Consider the following 24,601-nt stretch of genomic DNA (forward strand, 5'->3'; position numbering starts at 1 on the left):
TTTATTTATTTATTTTGTTCGATTTCTCTTACACTGCTGGGTTTTGTTATTTTAGTTTGGGGTTGGATCTTGATAGTCTTAGTTTTCAGGCTTTGTTCATTTGTTTTCTTTAGGTAGTTTTGGTTAAGCAGCCCCTCTAAAATAGGAAAAAAAGGAGGGAGTTCCAGTGCTGAGATTTAGGATAAACCACTGTTACAAGTTCAGTCTATAAAATATTTAGTCCAGCTCATTTAAGAAAGTGTGATGTGCATTTATCCATGGCGTAATGGTGGAAAACTATTAGCACAGGTTTTCCTTCGCTTTTTGACAATTTCTTGTTTTAATATCAATAATCAGTAATTTTGCTTGATCTACAACAGGAGTGACAAACTCAACCACACAGGAGGCCAAAATCCAAAACACACCTTAGGTCGAACAGGATACACATTTATTCAACACTCTAAAAGTACATTTTTAAAACTTTAGAACCGTAACTTTTTAACATAATCATGAACTAGATATATAGCATTGCCTGTGATAATGCTAGTGTGAATGCTGGAAGCTGAATTTAGCCCCTGAAGATGCTAGGGCTGATAGCTGAAGTTGCTGACGTTGATAGCTAGCTAAAATATTAGTTAAATTCCAAAATAGGCTAAAAAAAATATTAGTAAATTCCAATATAGTCAAAAAAGCTAGCAGAATGACAAATTTTTAAAACTTCAAAACCATAACTTTTTAACGTAATGTCCGATTATGTAATGGTGTCAGCCCCAATGCCGGACAGTCACCTGAGTGCCGCTGTCCACACTCATGACAACTTCAACGATTTAAAAAAAAAAAATCTAAAATGTGGAAGATTGTACTGATGCCCCCCATCGTGCAGCGGCAGTTGTGTTATTGACTGTGGTGTGAATAACGGCCTTGACTATAAGTTTTTTTTTTACAGCAATTCTAAAAAAGCATTAACAGGTCAGGTGTTCATCCAAAGAGTCTCCAGGGGGTTTCGCTTCGCTACTTATCAAACCTTTTTATCTGTGGCCATTGAGACAGTCCTCCCTGCATGGTGGGTTCAGGCTGCGATAACCTCTGAGCTCTTCAGGCTCGCCATGACACAGATAACATCAAGAAACACTAAGGGAGACAAAGGGAAACCATCCACACATTTAGCCTTGTTTTGATACTGGAAAACATGTTTTCTGTGTTCCTTCGATCATTAGACTTCCTTGTAATTTTGCTTTACTTTGTCTGTGATGAAGAACGTTGTTCAGTAGAGTTTAACTGGAAGGATCTTTTTGACTTCAGTGCTGCCGCCCCTCAAAACTGCCTTTGTAATGACCTTCTAACCTCATGCTGTTGACTGATGTTTGGCTGGTCCTAAGTTGGGTTTGGTGAACAGCCTTTTATCTTTTAGTGGCATGTTTTTAAGTAGAAAAAAAATGTAAACATTTCTTCCCGGACAGTGTTCTAGCAGATCCCAAAGTTCTAAAATACACTGATGCTTAGTTTGTAGTATCACAGACGAGGAAGTTGACTGATACATTTTACAGTTACAACAATTACATTTTATTTATATGTCGTTTCACTTTTTTAATGAAGAACATCTTTGTAAGGACTTCCGTTTTTCATGTTTGTCATTTTCTCACCATGTTGGGAAATTTCCAGCCCTGAGCTAGGTTGAGCAGTCAAATGTAAATAAAACCTACTGTCCTGATACTGCAGCAGAACCGCTTCACGGGCCTCACTGTTGTCAGTCCTTTGAGTGCAGACTATTCTCAGGCTCAGCTGTAGGGCCTAAAACTGGGACCATTTGTTCTGAGCAACGTGACGACTCGCAAGCTTTTCTTGGCTCAGAAAAGCAGCTTAAGGACTTGATCTTTGGTCTGGTGAGCCCAGCTAGAGCCATGCACACGTGCTGGACTGCTTCATCTGCCCTCCCTCTAAGGCCATCCGGTCCCAGTGCTTAACTCCCCAGCTTGGCGATGGCTTAGCTAACAATTGTTTTAAAGGACGAGGAGAGAATTGACAAAGGGGATGAGTAAGAGATTGGTCAAACATACCTGACTAAAGGAAAGCCCTGAGTGGCAAGCTAGCCTGATCTGCATTTCAGATTAGTGTTGGGTGATGGTTTCTCTACTGTAATTACTACAGTGAGTTTAAGCAAATAATTTACCTGCCCCAGAGTCAAATGTTGGATCTAAGGATTAGTGAACTTTTCCTTCAACTGGTGCTGCAGCATTGTGTGTGCTGCCTCAGCATAGATGCGGATGCTAAGGTGGAGGAGGTTCAGCTATTGGAGTGGTCAGCATCCAACTGGAAGGTCAATGGGTTAGTCCCTCCATATGAAGAAAGTCATTTAGTGAAGCTCTGAATCTTAAGTTTCCCTTCATTTGCTTACAAGTATGCAAATGTTCAGGCAAATATACTACCTATAGACTACATACACCTGGAGCATCATGGGTACATGTGGGTGAAGAAAGAAACTTACTGTAAAAGAATGTTTTACAAGCTGAGTATAGAAGAGTGTATAGAAATATAAAGACTTTTAATCTGAGTCTGATTAGTCTGATTTTTGCATCACATCAGAACTTTGGTGAGAAACTGCCTTTTTTAAACTAACAAAAGATTTCTATGGTTTCTGTCTCTCAGGTGCTTTGTCTTATTGCCTTCTTAGTAAGTTATTTCTAAATACATAAAGATGTAAAACATCTTAATGCATGTATTTAAGAATATGCACAGAGCATTATAAACTAATCTTGCTCCTATAGGCTTTCTGTCATCATAGTGTGGCATCTGTCAAACATCAGCTGACCTTTGTTTTAGAATGCAGACGTGTTTTTACAGACATTTTTATGGGATTAAGTGGATACTGGAAATGCTGTGCTGAATATTTTACTCTACCATTAACCACATTGGAAACAGATTGTTGCTAAGCTCACTTTGTGCAGAATGAAGATGTGTCAAAAAAAGGAAGCTTAATTTTTTCCTTTAGTGGTTTGTTGCCTTACCCACAGTGCAAACTTTAAGTCTGGCTACAAACACAGAAGAGGAGAAAACTAGATGCTGTTTTAGAACCAACTAGAACCGGGGTGTCAAACTCAATCGCAGAGGAGTCAAAATAATAAAAAAAAACCTTAAGTCACGGGCTGAACAGGATAAACGACTATTAAAAACACTAAAACAATATTTCTAAAACTTTAAACTGTAACCTTTTAATAGAATCATGAACTAGATATATAGCATTATATGTGATAATTCTAGTGTGAATGCTACAAGCTACATTTGGCCGCTGTAGATTATAGTGCTGATAGCTGAAGATGCTGTAATTCGTAGCTAAAAACACTGAAGCTGATAGCCAGCTAAAATATTTGCTAACTGCCAATTTAACGGAAAAAAAACTTAAGTTAGCCAAAACAGCTAGCATGTAGCTAAAAAATAGCTGAACTTCAAAATAGCCTAAAAAATGGAAAAAGCCTAGAATAGCTAAAACAGCTAGCATGTAACTGTAATATTAGCTAAAGTCAAAAATAGCCTAAAAAATCTTAGTAAATGCCAAAATAGTCCAAAAATCCAGTAGAATGCCAATTTCTAAAACTTTAAAACCGTATCTTTTTAACATAATTAAAAGGCAGTACTATTATTCCAGAATAAATCAACTTAAACCTTAAATAACTTTCAATATTTTACCCTCCATAAAAATATATTTAGTCAAAATTATATAAGTTAAAAATAAGCGCAAGATAACATCAGGCCACTAATAACGATAAAATAAAATGATCTGGAGGGCTGGATAGAATTACCCAGAGGGCCGGATCCGGCCCCCGGGCCTTGACTTTGACACAGGTTCTAGTGTACTTTACTTAGACTAAGCTAAAGCACTACCTCTATTCTTAGCTCTGGAGTTTGAGCGAAGGGTAAACACTTCTGCCTTTTTACCAGGAAATGAAAGGAACCGTGACTTCTTTCTCCTCAAACAACTACCTTACATATGCCCTCAACACATGCCTCCAGTCATGATCTTTAGCTGCTCTTTCTCTGATCCTATGGTGCAACGCTAACCATCCTTATTTTTAACCTCTATCTGAATGATTTGGAAAATGTGCATCTGTTTTGAAATGCCTGTTGTGCTTGTTAAAGATTAATGTAAAAAGTGTGTACAACATTTGTGTCCCATCCCCCATTAGATGTATTAAGGCACACTAAACAGCTGTAAGAGGGTTATGTTGTCGCTGATAACCGCCCCCACCCTGCTCACACACCCCATTCTCCAGTCTAACCCCAGAGCCCACATCTGTTGGGATCTCCACCAGCCTAAATAGGACATATTTGGTACACGGCCACATTGCTCCGTTAATCCCAAGCTTCTGCCCTCAAGCCTCCAGCCGCTAAAGGTTGGTCTGGACAGAGACGTTTAGGTGGTTCACTCACATTTCATATGTTTAAAAACTTAACAGAAGTTGCCAGATAAAGAAAGAAGCAAAACAACCTGAACATAGATGGAATAATTATTTGTTTATTAACAGATATAAAGATTGCCCACCAATGCTAAGCTTCCTTCCTTCATTCTGTCCGTTCGTTCAGTGGCTCACTTTCTTCCATCTTTCCCTTCATTCCCTCCCTCTCGGTGCTTGTTCTCTTCCCTTGTGCTCTGTTTCGGCCTTTTTTATTAGAGCAGATTAAAAGGAAATGAGCATGTGTAAAGTAATCCGTGCGTTAGTGATGGGTTTCAGCCCCACAGTCTCTTGGCTCACACAGAGGACGCATCCCCCTCTCTAAACTCCTGCAAACTTCGCACATGCGTGTGAGCACGTGTTTTTGTCTGCGGTGGCTGCTCGCTGAGAGGGCATCGCTGCGCCATTCTTTCATTTCTTGTTTTTCTGTCATCTCCGTTTGAAGCGGTTCATCCTGGCCCACTGTTGTTTATAAGTGTTTTTACTTTTATGGTCAAATATTGGTCTGTAGATTTGTTCAAGTTCTTATTGGTGCATTTTTTACCTTTTTCTATATTTGACTACTATGACTTTGCCAGTGTGCTTTCAGTCATGAATCCATTAGAAATTGCACTGCAGGCTTAGTGCCGTTTGAAAAGATCTCTTCCACACACTGAATCTCTTTTTTGGGATTGAGGTCACAACTGCCTGGATGCTCTGAAGTCATCATGTCCACCCACGAGCAGCAATGCATTTCTCCCCCTCAGTGTTGCTGTTTAGCTCTCTGGTCTAAACGCTTGGTCATAGCAGCATAGCTACCATAAACATCCCAGACTCTTTGCTAATTGTTAGACGTTTAGACTCTGGCGTCTGGTGGAGGGGTTAGCATTCCTGTCTTTACCTCATATTTTATGTCAAGTGTGAGAATTTCTGTCAATTTTGATTGTAGTAAAATCCACTTAGAATGCTGGGGCAGCAGGAATGTTAGCCACAGACTGCCCCCAAGTCCAATGAATATCAATGACCAAAGTACAGAGTAGTAGAAAGGAAATGACAAGTGGTAAATACACTTTCATGGATGTGCTCAACTTTTTCCAATTTCCCTTCGTCCACTTGCTGATTAAAAATATTAAACATTTTTCTGAAATTAGACATAAGTGTAGTTTTTGTGGACATCCTACTGGCGCCATTCGTGCATGGTCAGTAAGAAGCCACTACTCAAACCTTAATAATGACTAGACTATGGTGTAAGGACACCGTATGACAGTATCATCTGTACATCATAAGTGCGTGTAACTTCCTTTATCCTTACAAACACTCCATGATACATTTACTACACGCACCACAATTGTACCTTCTATTGTTGAGATGCACAAGGGGAGCTGCAAGACATTAAAGTCACGTTTAAGTCCCATTACAAGTCATGTTGACCGATCCCCTGAGGGAGTGGTGAACTGCAGACACAGCCGGGCTTAGGACCTTTTTGGAGGTTTAACCCCCTATCCAACACCTAAGTGCTGAGTGTCAAGCAGGAAGACATTGAGTCTTTGGTTTGATTCAGCTGTGCATTCGAACCCATGACCTTCCAGTCTCAGGGTGGACACTCTACCATGAGGCAACTGAGTTGGTAAGACATACCTGCACCTCTCTTCCTCTGTGACTCTCCACTGACAACCCCAAAACTCTCTGAACCTGAACTGGTCAGCTCCTGTACGGGTGCATGTGACTAAGGCATTATGGACCAGCTCATGTTTATGCCATGGTGAGTTTCTGGGCAGATTACACAAATCGAGCACTCCCCCAGCTCTCTGTAGCACTCACTCTTCCTCTATATCTCCACCATCTGTTCTAGTTTATGGGAAGAGAGGCATCAGTCTTAAAAAGAGGACTAAAACAGCCAATATGTCAGCAGCAGATGAATGAAACTTCACATCTTAGACTTTTAACAAGAATTCCATCAAACAATCGTTTTTGCTGTAGCATTATTACTTTACATGGCTTTCTAAAGCAACGTACAGTATACTTTTTCATTTAGGATAATTTGGGATAAATGCGTTGGCCTTCCACACAGTGACAGTGCAGCTAGGGTTTTGAACCCCTGACCAATCTAGTGTCAGACATGATTCTCAATCCAGTGAGCTACTCTCACACCATAACTAGTCATGGATGTGGCCCAAATTACTTATTAAATTTGAGGTTAAACTCACAATTTTAAACCTTTAGTGGAAAATATGAAATAGTCCATTTGCCACTGGGATGGAGAGCTGGTTAACATTTAAGCCGGGCTCCGTCTGCATTTGTCATTTCCTTAACCTGCCAACCACAGTTCAGATAATAAAGCTGTAATTGGCTAAAGTACACATGGAAGGCTCCAGTTCTGCAGCCTGGCTGGTGCCTCTGTAATGACTGTTCCAGCAGTTAACCCACTGATTTGTAGTTTCCCTCATGCAAAAAATCTATTGAGTCAGGTGCCATTTTCTGTATGGGTAAACATGTGACTTTAGCTGCAGGCTGACAGCAGACATGTGAGGAAGAATAAAGGGGCTTTTTTGGGAGAGGGGGGGGTGGGCATACTCATACCTTGACAAAAGAAAGGGACATCTACCAAAGAAAAGCTTAGAAAAGAGTGTAAAAAATGAAAGCTCTCTCTTTTATGTTAACAAAGAATCAGTAAAAAAAAAAAAGACATTGAATAAACACAAAAGGCTTTTGTGTTTCCTGTTTCTTTATTTGGTCAGTTGTTTGGGGAAATACTGTTTCTGCAGCTGCCAGGTTTGCTTACATATTTGCTTCCAGGAAAATTCGGTAACATTTTCTAACCAGAGAAATATGTTTCATAAATCAACGCAAAAATAATCTAGGTAATGATTTCCCCTAAATGCAGTTATTTTCTAAAAACACAGCACAGGATCGTCAGAAAAAAATGTGTAGAGTGAATGTAGATTGGCACTTCCCATCTAGATCACATATTACCCTGTATGAGTGATGAACTCATTTGTTTTGTCCCTTTTGGATATATTCCTGAAGCTTTGAAGAGACAAACTCTTAAGGTCTATGAAAAACTATCTATCTGCGTCAAAACATATATTTGTATCTCAATCCTAAACTGCAAGGACCTGAATATTTCATTATTCTTCTGTCCTGTTTCGCCTTTGAGTGAAAATTTGACCCCCGCCACATATCAACACAATTTACACACACCTAGACCTTAATAAAAAGGCGTTTTCGGGAGGGAAGAAAAGAATGGGGCCAAAATCTCTTATGGGGCTCAAAGCGATTTTCTAAACCCATTAATGAAACCAGTGTTAAAGAGCCTATATGATGCAAATTTCAATTTTTTCTTTTTTCTTTTAGCTTTTATGTGTATTACAGTGTTAATCGGTTTGGTTAAAACTCTCCTTGCTGACCATCTAAATTGGGGCCGAAAACCCAAATAAAGCAAATTAAAAAAAATATTGATGTTTGGCCAAAACAAAAAATTAAAATGTAATAACTTTTTGCGATTCTAAAATAAACGTATTTTTTTTTTTCAGCTTCAAATGTTCCAATTTTTTAGATATCAAAACTCTAAATTTCAATTTCAAAACTTTCTTTTTCAGTTTCAAATCTTTTTTTTCTTTTTTTATTTATTTTTTTCATATACAAACCTAAAAATTTCAGATTCAAAACCTTTGACCGTATTGGGGCGGGGCCAACATAAAGGACCAATCAAAATCGACGAGGGTGGTAACTTCAGTCCCGGTGCATTCACTGACTCTGAGAACTGTGATAATTATGATCAGAAAATGTCTGTATTGTCTTTATTGTTCTGAAGTTGTTCCAAGACGTGTGTGAACAGCAGAGTTTTATCACGTACAAACTGCACGTACAAAAACCCTGTTCTTACCCGTTCAAAGCACCATCTTGTAGTGTTAAATACAGGCATTGAAACGTCCTTATGCTTGGATAAAATGGCTAAAACACTGTTGGAGTTCCAGTTATCTCCTGTAGCCTCATGGCTAGTACGTTCCACTTGAACTTTTTCTAGTGCAGGAAATGTGAGTTGGAGCTCCACAGTAAACACAGCGGTTCCTTCATGTTTGCTATCTTTTTCTTTTGATGACTTATAGCAACATTATTGTTTTGATTTATTGAAATATTGCATTAATAATCTATTGAAAGTATCAAAAGAGACTTTCTTTGTCAAAGACAATAAATGAATGTCTTTTTGTAAACAAATGATCAAACCAACAAGCTGTCACAGCAGAAACACTTGATTCCTGTTTAAAAATGTGAGAAATCTATAAATGAATGAATCTCTCGTGAACATCTGATGCCTACATCCTGCACCGTGTGGTGGATCTCCCCTATAACCCTCCAGAACAGTGTGTTATAAAGAGTTTGTCAGTGGTGCAGCAGTAAGAGAGGCGGTAGGGGTGGGTCATGCCCATAATCATTTTATACATGTTTCAGAGAAGCTTCAGTTGACCTTTGCGTTCTAAATTTACCAGCAGACATTACCACATATATGTGTTCCTCCCCCCACTTTAATGGACATGCACAGAATCAATACATCATGTGATCTTTTTAACAAACCTTAAACACTTCCTGTCTCTCCTGTTGTGGCTTCTTTGGTTCTTTGGAATCTGGACTGGACTGGATCAGAATTTAGCAGCTTCTGGTTTGACAGAAGCTGCTAAATTCATGTCAGACCACGGGGTTCCACAGTAGAGATCACGCAATGATAAAATAGAAGCTCCTGATCCTATTCTCCCTTTCTAATGAAAATCATATGCAGTAAATAAACACATATATGAAGTTATTAAGTGTCCCACAAACCATTCTTCACCTAACGCACACTCAATTTTTAAGATTGGATTTAAGAAAAAAAACAGTTTTGTAGCAGATTTTATTGCAAGTGTTCAATTATTAGTTTTAAATTGTATTTATTTATGGACTGATGAGCCACAGTCTGCTTTAAATAGGATCATAAACAGTGTTGGACCTCTCAGTGAGTGACTCTAAATGAGCTCTGATGTGGCAGAGAAAGAACTGGAGGTTTCTCTTATGAAGTCAATTATCCCCCTTCTCCAATGGAGGCTTTCTAATGATATCTTAATTTCCTTTCTTATGTTAATTTAGGAGATGTATCACTGAGACTGTCATCGGTGATATGTAATTAGTATAATAACTGGGCACAGGGTAACGGTTCTCCTCTCCTTACATGTATTAGAAGTAGGTCGAATCTATGTGTGTGTGTGTGTGTGGGGTGGGGGTGGGGGGGGTGCGTGTTAAGTGGAAGTGGGAGTTTTAAAAGGGAAGAGTATCCACTGATTTTTGTTCTAGAAATCCCATCCTGTGTTTTAAAGGCTTATCCAGTAATTATTCCAGACACATATTGCCTGTGTTTTTATAGAACATATGTGTAGATAAGCAGAAGCTTTCCCAACTGTCTTTGCGGTTGGGGGCCGGGTGTGGAATAGTCCTATTACATGGAAGGGATGTTAATATTGATTGCAACAATTTCCATCTCAGCAGAACTGTGTAGTTGTGTTTGCTTCAGCTTCTAAAGAATCCTTTTTGCCTTTTGGTTCCATGGTTCATCACATGCTCGCTGCATGTGTGTGCATGGATGATAGATGAGCAGTGGGAGGCCAGTCCTGAGCTGCTGCACACAGGAGGTGCGTAGGTTCTGTAACTTATGGTGGGAAGCTGCTCCTCACCAACAGGGAGGGCTTCAAAGTGTCTTATTGGAGGCAGTTTGATTCATTTGAAAAGTGAAACGGCAGAGCAGAAAAAGCCTGATCTGTCCTAATGCAAACTCTTTTTTGTAATGTTTTTTAACCTACAGTACCCTCGTCCTTGAAGCAAACATGAACACAAACTGTTCCATAAATAATTGATGTAAAATGTCATGGAGCTGTAAAAACTAATCATCATTTGATTTTAAATTGATTTACTGGAGACTTAAAGCTGTAGGATTCTATTAAAGCAGGCAACCTTTAACAATAAAAGAGCCATCTGGGTTTGTTTTCTGCTGATCAAAACCTAGAAGGAGGCGAATAGTCTTACTTTAACCTGTAAGAAATTTGGATTTGCATTTGTGGCCTTTTTTTTCAATAATAAATATGAATTATGGCTATTTTTTTTTCACGAACAAAAGCAAAAATACAAAAAGAACCTAGAATCTCTCAAAATGTGATTTTATTTTATTTTATTTATTTTTTAAAGTTTGACAGAAGATCAAATAACTTATTTTCAAAATAAAAGATTCTCTGTGCCATTGCAGGATCATCTTAGCAGCTCTGGACAGCTAGTAACCAATGTTGTTCAGCATAAGATAATATGTGCTTTAAACTCATGAAAGATCAAAGTTTTTCTTTGCATATAAAATCTGTTCGTTCTGGAGGTAGAGTTGAGCAAACAAGACGTCTTCAGGTCAACAGGATGTAAAAACCTACATAGTTTATCATCTATGTGAACCTAAGACATCAATTTATACATTTAACTCATCTAAATTAAATAAATGGTTTTTTTTTTATTTTACTTTTTTTTGTTCTTTTCCCCTCTTTGTCCTCAGCAGTCTTACTCTGCTGAGTTTTGTTATTTTAGTTTGGATCTTGGTAGTCTTAGTTTTCAGGCTTTGTTTATTTGTTTTCTTTAGGTAGTTTTGGTTAGACAGACATTATCAGGAGCTGCTGACTCTGACGGTCGACATGTCTGGATCAGCAGTCTCCATGACTTATTTTATGTTTGTCCAAGGATCCACCATGGAGAGATAAAAGAGACACATGTGGATCTGGAGCTGCAGGTTACAGACTCCTGTGTTAAAGGAAGTAAAGGAACGTGCTTGATCCTGATTTGCTGAGAGTCTTCTGTACAGAACTGTGTAGTTCTGGAGAAATGATGAAATGGGGCTGGCTGGCTGCACAATCGCATGTCAAAGCCAAAGAGGCAGAGCTATCTGCCTGTGCGCCCATTTTGGGCTTATCAGCAACATAAGTGACATGAGGATGCATGCATACTCCTCACACTAAGGTACATGCAAGCCTGTATGTGGTTATACGTCAGTGCTGCTTGTAGAGTGGAAGCGCCTCATTGTCTCAGGGGTAAAGAGAAGGATGGCTGTTTACCAGACTTGCCTGAAGGATGCACCACTAGAGAGCATGTACACATGAGCATAAAGGATATCTGAGAATGAGAGCAGCAGTTCCACAGTATGGCATAAAAAGAAGTAAAACTGAATAAACTCATAGTTATAAGTCCAGCTCAACTACTGCATAAGTCTTTCCACCACTGCTGGAAGAAAATGTCTGTACAGCTTTGATTTCAGATTGCCTAATCAGTCATTATTACCTAAAGCATCAACTACAGCTGTCCTTATGGGTGGACACGGACCGTCTGCAGGCAAGAAATGGTTAAACCTGTACACGGCACGCAGGAAGCCGGCAAAACATTTTAAGATCCTGGACAAGTCGATGAACCTGTAGAGAGAAAATGTTCATGTATACCTGTTTCCACAGACATGCTGCAGGGGACAGGTCGTGGTGAACACTTGTACAACACGTAAGAGTGAAGTAGGTGAGACACCAGCGTCGTACGGAATCCTGCAGACTGTACAAGGGTTCACGTCTGACTGTTAGAAATGAGGAAATTAGACAATCTGAGTGTAGTTTGTGTGGACATCCTACATGAATCCTACGTATCACATGCACACCCACTACATACAGCATTTGTGTGCAACCAGTAAGGAGCCAGTACTCACACCTTTCTAACGACTAGAGTGTGGCGTAAAGACAAGGTACTACAGCATCACCAGTTTGACATAGGTGCGTGCTCTTATTGTATTTTATTGTTTAATGATTTCATTTGTATTTGATTTATGTTCAGCACTTTGGTTGCTTTTGCTTTTGTCAGTGCTCTACAAATAATAAATTGATTGATTGATTGAGTAACTTTTAGTGCAACGATTTGTCTCACAGGTACTTCAAAAGGTTAAAGACCCACTCTGATGAAAAATGTGTTGTTTGGTGTTTTTCAGGTGCTCTTGTAGCATTTTTCTCATGGAGAACATATATAAAATATTTAAAAACTGTGTTTAAAAAGCCATGTTGGATCAGGAGCAGACAGAAACCTGCAGTTTAAAAAGTTTGTGACACAGCGACTGCAGTGGGTGGGCTAAAGTCTCCTTGCTCCGCTCCACTCTTGCAGACTAATTGACCCATCTACGTTTTCATTTTCCTCGTCTGAGCTGGTATCTGGATCAAAACGTCTGGACGGATCCGATACTTCTCGCCATTTTTTTCCTATGCTAATTGTGTGAATACACAGTAGGCATTCACACTATAGTCATTCTTTTGCGCCTTTCCATACGTCAGTCACACTTTCAATTTCAGCAATCTTGGTATCGAAATGTTCAGCTTGTTCAGGACATTACTGCTTGTATTTTTGGTATTTATAAACATTATAGTTTTTGAAATGTTGTGCAAAATATGCCCCATAGGAAATGAATGAATTTCTCAAATTTTTCAAAAAGATTTTGTGTACTTTGAAACTTGTGAACTTATGCAAACTTTCAGTTAGAGCCATCATTCAAATGTGTGTTCAGCAACTACTGAGTTTTTATGGTCATTTGGAGTGCAACTTTTAATTTAGCAACATGCTAGCTCTTTTTGACTGTTTTAGACATTCCATTTTTATAGGCTAGTTTGGAGTTTAGCTAATACTTTAGCATTATGCTAGCTGTTTTGACAAAATTAGACTTTTCCGTTTTTAGGCGAATTTAGAGTTCTGCTAATATTTTAGCATTATGCTAGCTGTTCTGGAAAAGTTGGACTTTTTTCCAGTTTTTTGGCTAATTTGGAGTTTAGCTAATATTTTAGCATTATGCTTGCTGTTTTGACTAATTTGGACATGTTTCTAGTTTTTTAGGTTAACTTGGAATTTAGCTAATATTTTAACAAAATGGTAGCTATTTTGGCAAAATGTTTCCAGCATTTTTCTTTGTTTTGTTTCGTTTAGTTTTTGACTAATTTGGCATTTAGCTCATGTTTTAGCAAAATTTAGGCTTCAGCCTTTTCAGCTATCAGCTTCAGCATTTTTAGCTACCAGCTCTAGCATCCTGATCTTCAGCAGCCACATTCAGCTTACAGCATTCACACTGGCATTATCGTAGATACTGCTATATATTTAGTTTTAGCTTGCTGTTGTGAGGGGCTTTATGCTAGCAGGAGAGAGTGTAAACAAAGGAATGATACCAGTGTAGGGTTGCTTACGCACCAACAGTCCTGCCCACTACTCAAAGGCAAATTTCTGAAGAACCCCTGCTGCTTTGTGGGGAATATGTCTTAAAAGAACAGATTTAGAAAATATATTTTGGCTAAAAATGTCATCATCACAATTTAAAGATCACTAGGAACCCTTTAACCAAAAAAAGCAATGTCACTGGAGTGGGACTGTTTGCCTAAGAATACCTGCAGGGAACCCTTATTGTTATTGTTTATGTTGGTTTTTTGGTCTGGTTTCTTTTCTGGTGGGTCTGTATGTTTGTTAGTGTATTAATGTTTTCTTATTGTCAATGTTAGAGCTGGAATGCTTCTGTGTTCAATGGTTCTGGTTGTGTGTTATGCAGTCAATCATCAGTAAACATCGGAGCTGCACAGTAAATAGATGTTAGGGATTTTTCTTGATGGATCTTGTCCTTCTATCAGTTTGTCTCCCAAAAGATGAGCGGCTTCCTTTATGCTAGAGAACATTAGGTAAGGCCCTCAGCCCACATTCTGTGATCCCAGGTTTTATAAGTACTTAGAACATTTTTTTAGACCCATGTTGACCTAACTAGAAATTCTGAAAAAATCATGGCATTTATTTCTGCTCCGGTTCTGATCCCTCCTCAGAGGAGAGGAAAACTACCGTGGGGGTTTGGCATCAGCCACATCTATATCTACTCAACAAGACTACCTGTGAGTGTGCGCTCTTCATTCAGACTCTAAATCAGTCCTTGGCCTTAGCACTTGAGGGCATCTAGTTACGAGGCTTTTCTGTAAACCCACAGATGTTTATGTAACCAGTATTGGCCTTTTCTTAGAATTTGCATGACTGCAAGAAGGTGTTTATGGTAACAGGTATTTATGATCCAGATCTGAAACTCACTTTTTAAACTCCTAATGGCTTGAGATTTTGAGATATTTATATCTCATGTTGGAGGAAATCCCCACTCATGACCTTTAACCTTTAATAACGCAGTCCTGCCTCTGTTCAAATGGCACAGTGCTGCAGAGACCCTGCTGTAAGCAGAACTTTTTAACCAATTGTGACCTTAGATAATCCCATTGGCAATGTATCACTATAGAGACTAGAATACTGTAGTTACAAATGTGCTCAATTAGCTCTCTCAATGCCCAGAATGACCTTGTTTTTGTATGAATAAAATAGTTTAAAAAATATATTTACTTTATATTTCATTTCCTGAAATCACTGAAATATTCCACAGTTTTCAGAAAACACTGCACTTTGTATTTATCAAACCCTAAACTGAACAAAAACATTATTTTGTGAGAGGATGTAGCATACGTCTGTAAACTATGCTCTCCAGGAAAAGCTTATCCAACCATCCTGGTCTTTTCTTTGGGGACAGCAATACTCCTGCCTCTAATGATCGTCTGCAAACATCTCACTCTCACACTACGTCCAAATTCCCACTGTAATCCCTATCTACTGAAACACTATATAGTGCAGGACTATTTAGTGCCTGCATTTTAAAAGCAATTCAGACACTATGCTCACTACTTCTCTTTCTTTTTTTTAAACTCCAGATATGACGCCACCAATTTCACAAACTCAGTATCGAATCAATACGAACATTTCACAACATTTATTTATGACTCCACTGCGTTCTGATGGTGAAAATGTGGATGGTTTGTTAAAAAATAACATTCAACTAAAATGACATTTACTTCATGATGATTGGTGTGAATACCACAGGGCGGTAGTCATTCGGGTTTGATGGGCACCAACATAATTGCGGTGGAGTTGAAGCATGTTGGAACGGTTGTCTGAGTACAGGACATCTTGAAATGTCCGTGAATACTCCAGTGAGCTGCTCAGCACCAGGTCGGAGGACGCGCCCAGAGATGCCATCCGGTCCAGCAGCCTTATGAAGGTTGATCCAGCTCAGTGCAGTGTGGTGAGCGTGACGGGGGAGTGTTTGATTGAGGGAGTGGTTGTGGTGGGAGGTTCATGATTGTTTCATAGAAGTCATTGAGCTGATTCAGAAAGAGGTTGTTCATGGCTTAGGGGGAGGAGAGGTGTTCAAAGTCACCGGATGCTTTGCCACACGCATTGGTGGTTAAAGTTGGAGATGTTCTCCTCTAGCTTTAGTTTGTTGCAGTATTTTGTCTTTATGATCTCCCTCCTGAAGTCCTGGCGGCCTCTTTGTCCCCTGATCTGAAGGCAGCATTACATGTCTTCAGCAGGAGGCCCACCTCCATGCTCATCCATGGCTTCTGATATGGGAATGTTGTAGTCTGCTTCTGAGTTGTAAAACTGTGTTTTTAATGTGGTCCAAGTCAGAGGAGGTGTAGTGTGAGACTCGCTGTTGGCCTGTGAAACTGGCCACACCTTGATGGTCCTCGTTGATGGCTTCACCTGGCTAGTGAGCGTGAATACTTGGGGGTGAGGAACAGTGAAAGGTGATCTGATCGTCCCAAGTGGGGGGAGAGGATTCAGCGTAGGCTTCAGCCATGTTTGTGTAAACATGATCCAAAGTTTTGTTTCCTCTAGTGGGACAAGAAAGCATTTTGGTGGAATCTGGGGAGCAATGTTTTAAGGTTGACTGGTAAAAATCCCCATCCACATTAAATGCAGCTCGTAGGAAGCTCATTTATGGCGAGCTTAGAATCAGCTGGGGGGGGGTGTAAACAGTGGTTACAGTGGTAGAGGAGAACTCATCCATTGCTGAAGAAGATGTTAGCCTTAGCTTAGCTCTGAGGCCTCTGCACTTCCCTCATCTTTGTTTATGATCCTGTAATTGTTTCAAATGTAAGGAAGACTGTCAGGTGTCCACCTAAACCCTGGATGTCAGGATGTTAAACATGTGTTCATCTGGAAAATTACAGCCTAATAATTCACACTTAAACTCTGAAGTCTGATAACACGTAATCCTGGTATTTCTTCATGAAATAGTAATCCTTGTTTTACAGTATCAACATCCTAGTCATGCTGTGTAACTATGTAGCCACATAGTCTGGGTCTCCCTGTGCAGTTCGGTGACGGGACGTGCCGAAAGGTGAACAACATCCTAGTTGAGGTGTTTGACATCTAAGAAAGTCTGCTTCTTTTGTTAGGATTCTCAGATTCTTCTTCCTGTTTTGAACATCATCTCTAACACCATGTCCTCCCTTTATTCGTGGGGGTTGCTTTTGCTATATGTGCGGGAGGTGCTTACTGGCCCCGCCCATGTCCATTCATTTCCCTGGCATTTGTTAAATTGTGATGATTTTCAGCCAACCTCTGACTTCTATTCTCTCCAGTGTTTGCCATCATCTGTCTTGATGGATTTTCTTTGGACTGTTTTAAACAATCAGGTTGTCCTCCTGGACACTTGTTTTGCTGCAAAGCAAAGGGCATCATGCATGTGTCAGGAAACATGAGTTTTCATGCTGAAACATGAGACTCCACATGGAGATCATTAGGGTGTGTGAGGGTGTTGGTAGCTTTACTGTGGTTTAGCAGAAAATCCAGATTTGTTGTTTATTAGCTGGCACCTTGTACCACACCTAGTAGTTTTTTCCAAGTGTTCATGGCCACAATAGGACGTTATAGTCTCTGTCTAAGGTCTAGTCTGAGTCGTTGAAAGAAGGAACGAGGAGAGAAGTGCTTGTAAAAAAGGGAGTTATCTGAGATCAGCTGTCAAGATGATGGTGTAAATCTGAACTCTGGAGTCAGTCAGGTTCATGCTCAGCAGGCTCAGTAGACAGACAAGCCCAAACATGAGTCTGACTGGCCTGTCTCTCACAGCCCTCCTCGTCATGCTGCTTGTTTTTATTTTTGAACAAAGAATGAAAACTTTGTGTTATTTATTTATTCTGAGGGACATACAGGAGTGGCAGAGCTGTTTCAAGCAAAACCTGCTTGTTAGAGGGGAAGTTTGAGCATAAGATGGTTTTCAAAATGTGTCAGATTTCCAGCTGCAGTTTCACATCATTGATTCATTGGGATGTCAGCAGAGCTGGAGCATTTTGATTGGTCCTCTTTCTGTTTGACCCAACAAACATGGCGGAATACCGGAAGATGCCTTTGTTGTTTAAAGTTAAAAAATGGTCCTGAAGGCAAAGTTTGCATGTTGTCTGCTGTGTTTAAAGCAGATGTTGTGTCTGTGACTTCATCCAGGTGGAACTGTCCCCCCTCCCTTCCTCCCCAATGATAGAAAGAACAAATGATTGACTTCAGTCATCTGAAGAGTACACTCTGCAACTAGTTCCTACTCTAATTTTCTGAATAGAGATCTTTCCCTTTCTCAAAGGTTTTGCACCGACTTTACTGACATGTCTTTCCAACCTTCTCTTCACAGCAGCCGTATTAATACGGTGCAATTATCTGCCTTCACCTCTGAACGAGGGCCCATTAGCATGATAGATGGTTCCTGTATATAGTCACAAAACAGGGTAGCGAGAAGATGATGGAGGGTACGAGATGAACAGGTCTCTGGGAAAACCATTACACCCCCGATACCTACCTGATAGAAATCTTACAGAACAAATAATATTTCCCTCATTTCAAACTCACTTCTTTTGTTTTCATGATCCTTACTGTGGGTTACAACTTCTTAATTGACATATGTTAACTGAACTCTCACATGTTTTCGTTTTAGGATGGATTCTGGGAAAGTACTGTGTAATGCATCGTTAGCAATAAAAAGTGCTACAAAAGCAAGCTGGGATTTGATGTAAATTCTCACTCTGATCATCTTTTGATCTGTTGTAAAAGCGTCACCAGCGGTCTTTTAATTATGATCTTGCTGTTTTTAGCCAAAGGAAAAACTAAGACGTTCGTGGGTCTGGTCATCTAGAAGTAAATGCATCAGAATGGAGCAGAGCAGGTATGCGTTCAATTTCCACCATAAGTTCCCCACGAGCAAATATCAAACTCCACGCAAGGAACGTGCGGGGGCGCAGGACAGTCTCCACGCCCGCTCCTCCTCTCCACGCTCGTGCTTTATTTATTGATCAATTTCTAAGCTACTGTATTGAAACAAATCATTTTTGATGTTGTAATTTTTTAAAAATCTAAAATGAAGCAAACTCATAATGAATGTTTAAATTCATTTTCTAAGAAAAGTGTTGGATTATGAGGTGAGGAAAACACAAAAAATGAAAATGAAGAAAATGAATTTAAACGTTCATTATGAGTTTGCTTCAGTTTACATTGTTTTAAAATGGGAACATCAAAAATGATTTGTTTTAATACAGTAGTTTAGAAATTGATCAATAAATAAAGAACGAGTGCAAAGAAGAGGTTTCACGAGCGTGCAGCAGTGGAGGAGCGGGCGTGGAGACTGTCCTGCACCCGTGCAGCGTTTATTGCATGCGTGCAGTTGGACGTACGCTCATGGGAGACTTATGGTGGAAATTGAACGCCTAAGCTGGAAGCTTGTGACCTGCCGACTGTAGCAGCAGATTCACAACGATTCTAATACAGAAATACTCACAAATGCAGTTTTAAGCTTCATTTTCTTCATGAGTTTTCCTCCATCATCAGAAAAATGCATCATGTTAAAACCACACTATTTTCATGTGAGTGGGTCAAAGCGCTTGTCAGAGTGCTTTAGGACATGAGGAATTTCTAGATCTGAAGAAATGAATTTGATAGATTTGACATTGTTGTGTTGTTCATCTTATCAAATCTGTGATGAACAAGTCAGGAACAGCTAGAACATTTCTTCCTGTTCCTTACAGACGCTCCTTCCTGCAGGTGTTTCTTTCACTGTAACCGGTTGTTTTCTGTCTGTGCTTCTCTACAGACGAGCTCATCTGCGACTGTGTCTGGAGCGCTTGAAGGCACTTATACCACTGGGGCCTGACTGTACCAGGCACACCACCCTGGGCCTGCTCACCAAAGCCAAAGCACACATAAAGGTACACGCTGTTTGTGAGAGCTGGTCCTGGTTACACACTTTAGCACAAAAAACTGAGCGCCGTCACTGCGAATCACAGGAAAAAGAAGTTTTGTTTTAGTCAAAAACAGTTAACCGTGTTTAGACTAAAACAATCAGATGCATTAAGCGCTCTTCACACTAGCAGATTTCACTCACACTTGGATTTGTTTGGTTGAAAGGGAGGTTTGAAAGGTCTGCTTCAGAGGGAAAGTCTCAGAACTCTGGTGGACTTTGCTTCAGTGTAAATGCAGTCTGAATGTCCATGGATCAAAGAGAAGAACAAACCAAAAGCAGGAACTGATATCCTCATTTTGGAATGAGGGTATCATTCTCAGTTTAAAATGAACTATGATTTACACCATGAAAGTGAATTGTGGGGAAAGTGAATTGTTACTGCATACCAGTACATTTATGTTGAGAGTGGTATGTGTCACTTTAGTTAAACATGTGTTCTGCTAGCTCTGAGAAGGATTTAGTATTTATTGTTTTATTACATTTCACTAGGTTTAGTATAAGGCAACTGAAAGGTTTTTAGTCATTGTTACTTGCATATTAATACATTTAAATTGATTTTTCTGATTATTTTTTTTTATTTTTTATTGCTTTTTGTAATTCACTAATCATAAATTGAACCAAAACGAAACTGTCCCAAAAATTGTGGTTTCAACCGAATTGTGGGGAAAGTGAATCAGTGCGTCTCTAATTCCAAGTATCAAAGACAAAAGTGCACGTTAGAAAATTAGAATCATTGTTAACCACAGGTCTGAAACATGTGGGAGGTTAACTTGGTGCAGTGCTGTTGGAGGTGTCTTTGACTACCAGTCAGTCAGAGATCCAGCAGGATGAGATTTATAGGGCTGGGTATTGATTATAATTTCCAGAAACAGTTCAATTCGATTCACAAGAGCCCAAGTTGATTCAGTTCAGATTTTTTTTTTTTTTGATTTTTTCAAATTTTCAATTCAATTTTGAGTTTACTCATTTATACACATTTGTTTAGAAACACATTAATAATCTACTCGATGTTTTGAATATATTTGTATTAATCTGATACAGTTCACATAAAGGAGTTCTCTAAAGGAGAAGTTCTAACTAAAATGTTCAGATCATAAACATTGTAAACATTCTTCTGCTTCTCCTGGAGGACGTTTCAGTTTGGCCAATAGGTGGCGATAGTGCTATAGTATGACACCTTATTCCAGAAGAAGACAACAGTATAAGGAAATAACAATTACTTTAAAAAATATTTCCTGTAAAGAGTTTGTAAAGTTCATGTCTCTGAGTTTATAAAGATGTTCATTTATCAGAATGTATGTTTAAGTCGACCAAGCGTTAGCATTAGCCGTCCTATGGGAAATTCCATTAAATGTTAGCATGAAGCTAGCAGACTTTAGCTTCATGTGCTAAATTATCTATATTTTTATGAAGTGATTATTGATCTATTAAGCTTAAATCAATTCAAGTCGATTAATTGATTTTATGAACCCAGCTCTACAGTTTTCCATCCATCTCCTGGTAAGATCCAGACGTTCCTCAACCACAGCAAACATCCTCTGGTCTCCATGACACTGAGCTGCTCAGAGAAGCAGCTGCTGACAGGTTAAGGAGATCATTCCTTTCTGCTGTCATCTTACTGTAGAACAGCTCTCACTGATGTTTTGTGTAGGTCCTTCTGAATCAAGGATTGTGTGTCACACAACATCAGTCCGAAAATGTTTGCTAAGTTTGTGAACCTTTGGTGGTTAAAAGAGAAGGCGGGGTTAAGACAGCTTCTGTTCTCTGCTGAATCTATAATGGAAGAAAAAGCTGGGATCTCTTTTTCAAGTGTCACATTTCTAAGTTGTCAGAATAAAAGCAAAGCAATTAGTTCCTGTTTTATGATCAAATGATTCCCTTCTGAAAATTGACCCTCAGCGTTCTGTTTTTCACATACAGCAGTGTGAGCACTCATTCCTGTCAGAGGAGTGAAGGAGGATAAAGCCCACATTGTTACCCCCAACCCAACACACACAATAACCTCCACTGCTTTGCACTTGTCAACTGCAGCCTCTCCACTGCTTATTGAGGGTTCATTGTTTTGGTCTGTTGCTGGGAGCCGTGCTCATTGGTGGCGGCAGCAGCTGGGACACAAGGCTGCAAGGTTACAGCACCAGACCGCCGTGGCCCCCACTCCTATCACAATGTCACTGTGCAGGGAAAACACAACCAATCATTTTGGGCCATCGGAGCTGCTGCAAACAAATGTTCAAGGTTACAAGTGACAAGTGAGGGCTTCAACAGGAAGGGAGCTGTCTTTGCTTTCCTTCCACACCACTTGACTCCTACTACCTATTCCATCGTAGTGCTAATGTTACAGTTTGTATCTATCTCCATGAGGATTTTCACATGTACTGCAAAGTTTGCATGCAGGCTAATGCTCTGATCTTATCTAGAATAAGATGTGACCATGACGGTGGAGCGTTTGATCATCCTGACGGTAGAAGGTCATATTCCTGACTAGCTAAATGAGGGATAAGACAGTTGAATATTCCAATCCTTTCAGAATATTAGAGCATTTATTTTCAATGAGTGTCAAGAAAGAAAGGAGGGAAGAATTCATCTCACTTTGACTTTTCTTTCTACAGGATGGCAGTTTACTTCATACAATTCTCCAGTCTCTTATGTGAAACTGGTTAAACCAAAAATATGAGCCTGAAACCTTTTTTTTTTTCTTTTTTACCTCTCAGTTGACAACTAATTTAATAGTTGATTAATCATTACTTTATACTACCTGGATTCAGAAAGTTGAACAAAGTTGAGTGTTTTGCGCCAAAAAAATAACTTTTTTTCATTATTTGAGTCAGTGAGACTAAAATGTAATCTTTTGTGACAAATAGTTCCTTTGTTTCAGGTGCCGACCTCTTTTGATTTAACCTTTAACACCTGAGGTGTCGCCGGTGACGCCTAAACACAAAATCTTTAACATACTGTAACTTTTCAACCGTTAACACGATAATTCCCGTAGATTCTGAAGGAGAAAAGCGGCTCGTTAACACAAACAGGAACTTTGAGGATTGTTAAAACAGAGACGTGCACATGAATTTGACAAGAACTGCATTTGTTGTGAACGGACAATTGATTAAAAAATTGTGCGTGTGGCTCCACAGTACAAGTGTGTGCCAAACCGTGGCTAGTAATCCGTCTGGATCGTGCATTATCCGTGATCTGTTACACCCCTAGGATTGACTCAAAGATGATTGACTTGATAAGAAAAAAACCCTCTGGATTGCTCTGGTCGGCTCACGGGCGGCCGTGGTGCAGTGGTAGGGCGGTCGACTCCTGATCAGAAGTGAGCGGGTTCGACTCCCGCCTTGCCCGCCCATGTGTCGAAGTGTCCTTGGGCAAGACACTGAACCCCGACTTGCCTCTGGTGGGAGGTTGGCTCCAGTGTTCGGCAGCGGAGCCACCACCAGTGTGTGAATGGGTGAATGGGTGAATGGGTCTGTGACTGTGAAGCGCTTTGGGCCCTCGGAGGAGGGTAGAAAGCGCTATACAAGTATACGCCATTTACTCTGGTAAAGAGATGTCTACATTTGAAATCTAAGCAAACGCTGCTTGATGGGTTTTAGAAGAACACTACAGAGTTCTGACAAGTTCTTGACGGTAAAAAGTAAAAAAATCTTCACCCATCCAGGTGGATCCTGAACATCACATTAAACTACATCAACTAAAAACTGTCCTTTAGTTCTAGTCAGACCGCCTTTAGGTCATGCAGGCACTGTAAACGCCACTCTATCAGATTCTCTTCCATGTTTGTTTTAGACGACACTTCTTCTGCTGCTGTCAGTAACAAGTACTTATACTCTGATGCAGCGTCCTCTAGTGGTTGTTAGAGGAAACAACTGCTAAAGGACAACCGGTGTTTACTGAGAAAATAACAAATAAATGATCCTATTTATGTCTGAAAAAAACAAAATACACATTAATTCGCTCCTGAGTATAAGTTGCACCGACGGCTAAACGATGTAAAAAACGCGACTTATACTCCAGAGAATACGGTAATTAATCGCAATTTCTGCGATAATTTGACAACCATAGTTTTAACATGTGAATAATTGAGAAGAAGGAACCAAATAACTGACTTAGATTCATTATGTGTCACATATAGAATATAGGATTAAGACTGTATTCATAAGCTGTATCCTTAACATGTCCTTCACTGAACGCTATGAACGGAAGTCCTGGTGCCGGGGATGATGGGTAAACCTTTGTCTCTCTTTTTCCTGAGCAGAAACTTGAAGAGGCCGACAGGAAGAGCCAGAACCAGCTGCAGTCTCTGGAGCGCGAGCAGCAGCACCTCCAGCTTCAGCTGGAGCTGCTGCGAGGAGGCAGCGGCTCTGCAGGGGAGGGGGAGAGGATACGTATGAACAGCGTCGGCTCCACCCTCTGCTCCGACCGCTCCGACTCCGACCAAGGTGTGTGGGTTGGAGAAGTTGTCTCCGGATCTGAATTCATCCTCGTTTCCTCTTACTGCCGTCATGTAAAGAGGCAAAGTTTACTGCAGCGGTCGTCTAAGGGAGGTGAAAGCTGCAGATGTTTCTGGAGTTCATGGTTGAGTCCATAGAGGTTAATCACTACAGATGACACGCAGGCTTTTCACTATTGACCAAGATACTTAAAGAGTGACGCCATATTGGAATGGTATAAAAAGACATGGTTCAGCAGAACCAGTGAAATGACCATAAAATGATTAATTTTGGTCCGATTTTAAAAAGGAAAAAACTCTGATCATTTGACAAATAATTCTCAGGTCATGGTAATAATGTTTTTGTACAAAGTTCAACAATTTCACGACATTTCAAACTTTTTAAAAATAAGTAGTTTACTATATAGAAACAACGCATACCTGATGCATGGTTGTGATTTTATTTAAATCTACACACAGATTTACACAAACTGTTAGACTCTTCGGTCTGTGTTAATAAACGGGTCAGGGTAGCCGACATCGCCAGGATCAGCACGACACGGTCTGATCTGACTGAGAACAGTGCGGCCCGGTTGACAGCTGCGCCGGTCCTGATGG

General features: G+C 39.9%; 1 protein-coding gene across 6 annotated transcripts in view; it reads left to right on the top strand.

Moving 5' to 3' along the window:
• The window catches only part of mxi1 (max interactor 1, dimerization protein), a 41,244-nt gene that overhangs the window by 12,189 nt on the left and 4,454 nt on the right, over window positions 1–24,601 (top strand). For all 6 annotated transcript variants that reach the window (XM_024259665.2, XM_036210471.1, XM_024259663.2 and 3 more), the window contains 2 exons: window positions 19,405–19,519; window positions 23,810–23,993. In XM_024259665.2, coding sequence (XP_024115433.2) covers window positions 19,405–19,519; window positions 23,810–23,993 — 299 coding nt within the window. The remainder of the gene's footprint in view (window positions 1–19,404; window positions 19,520–23,809; window positions 23,994–24,601) is intronic.

This window comes from Oryzias melastigma, linkage group LG24 (assembly GCF_002922805.2).
Source record: "Oryzias melastigma strain HK-1 linkage group LG24, ASM292280v2, whole genome shotgun sequence".
Taxonomy (NCBI): Eukaryota; Metazoa; Chordata; class Actinopteri; order Beloniformes; family Adrianichthyidae; genus Oryzias; species Oryzias melastigma.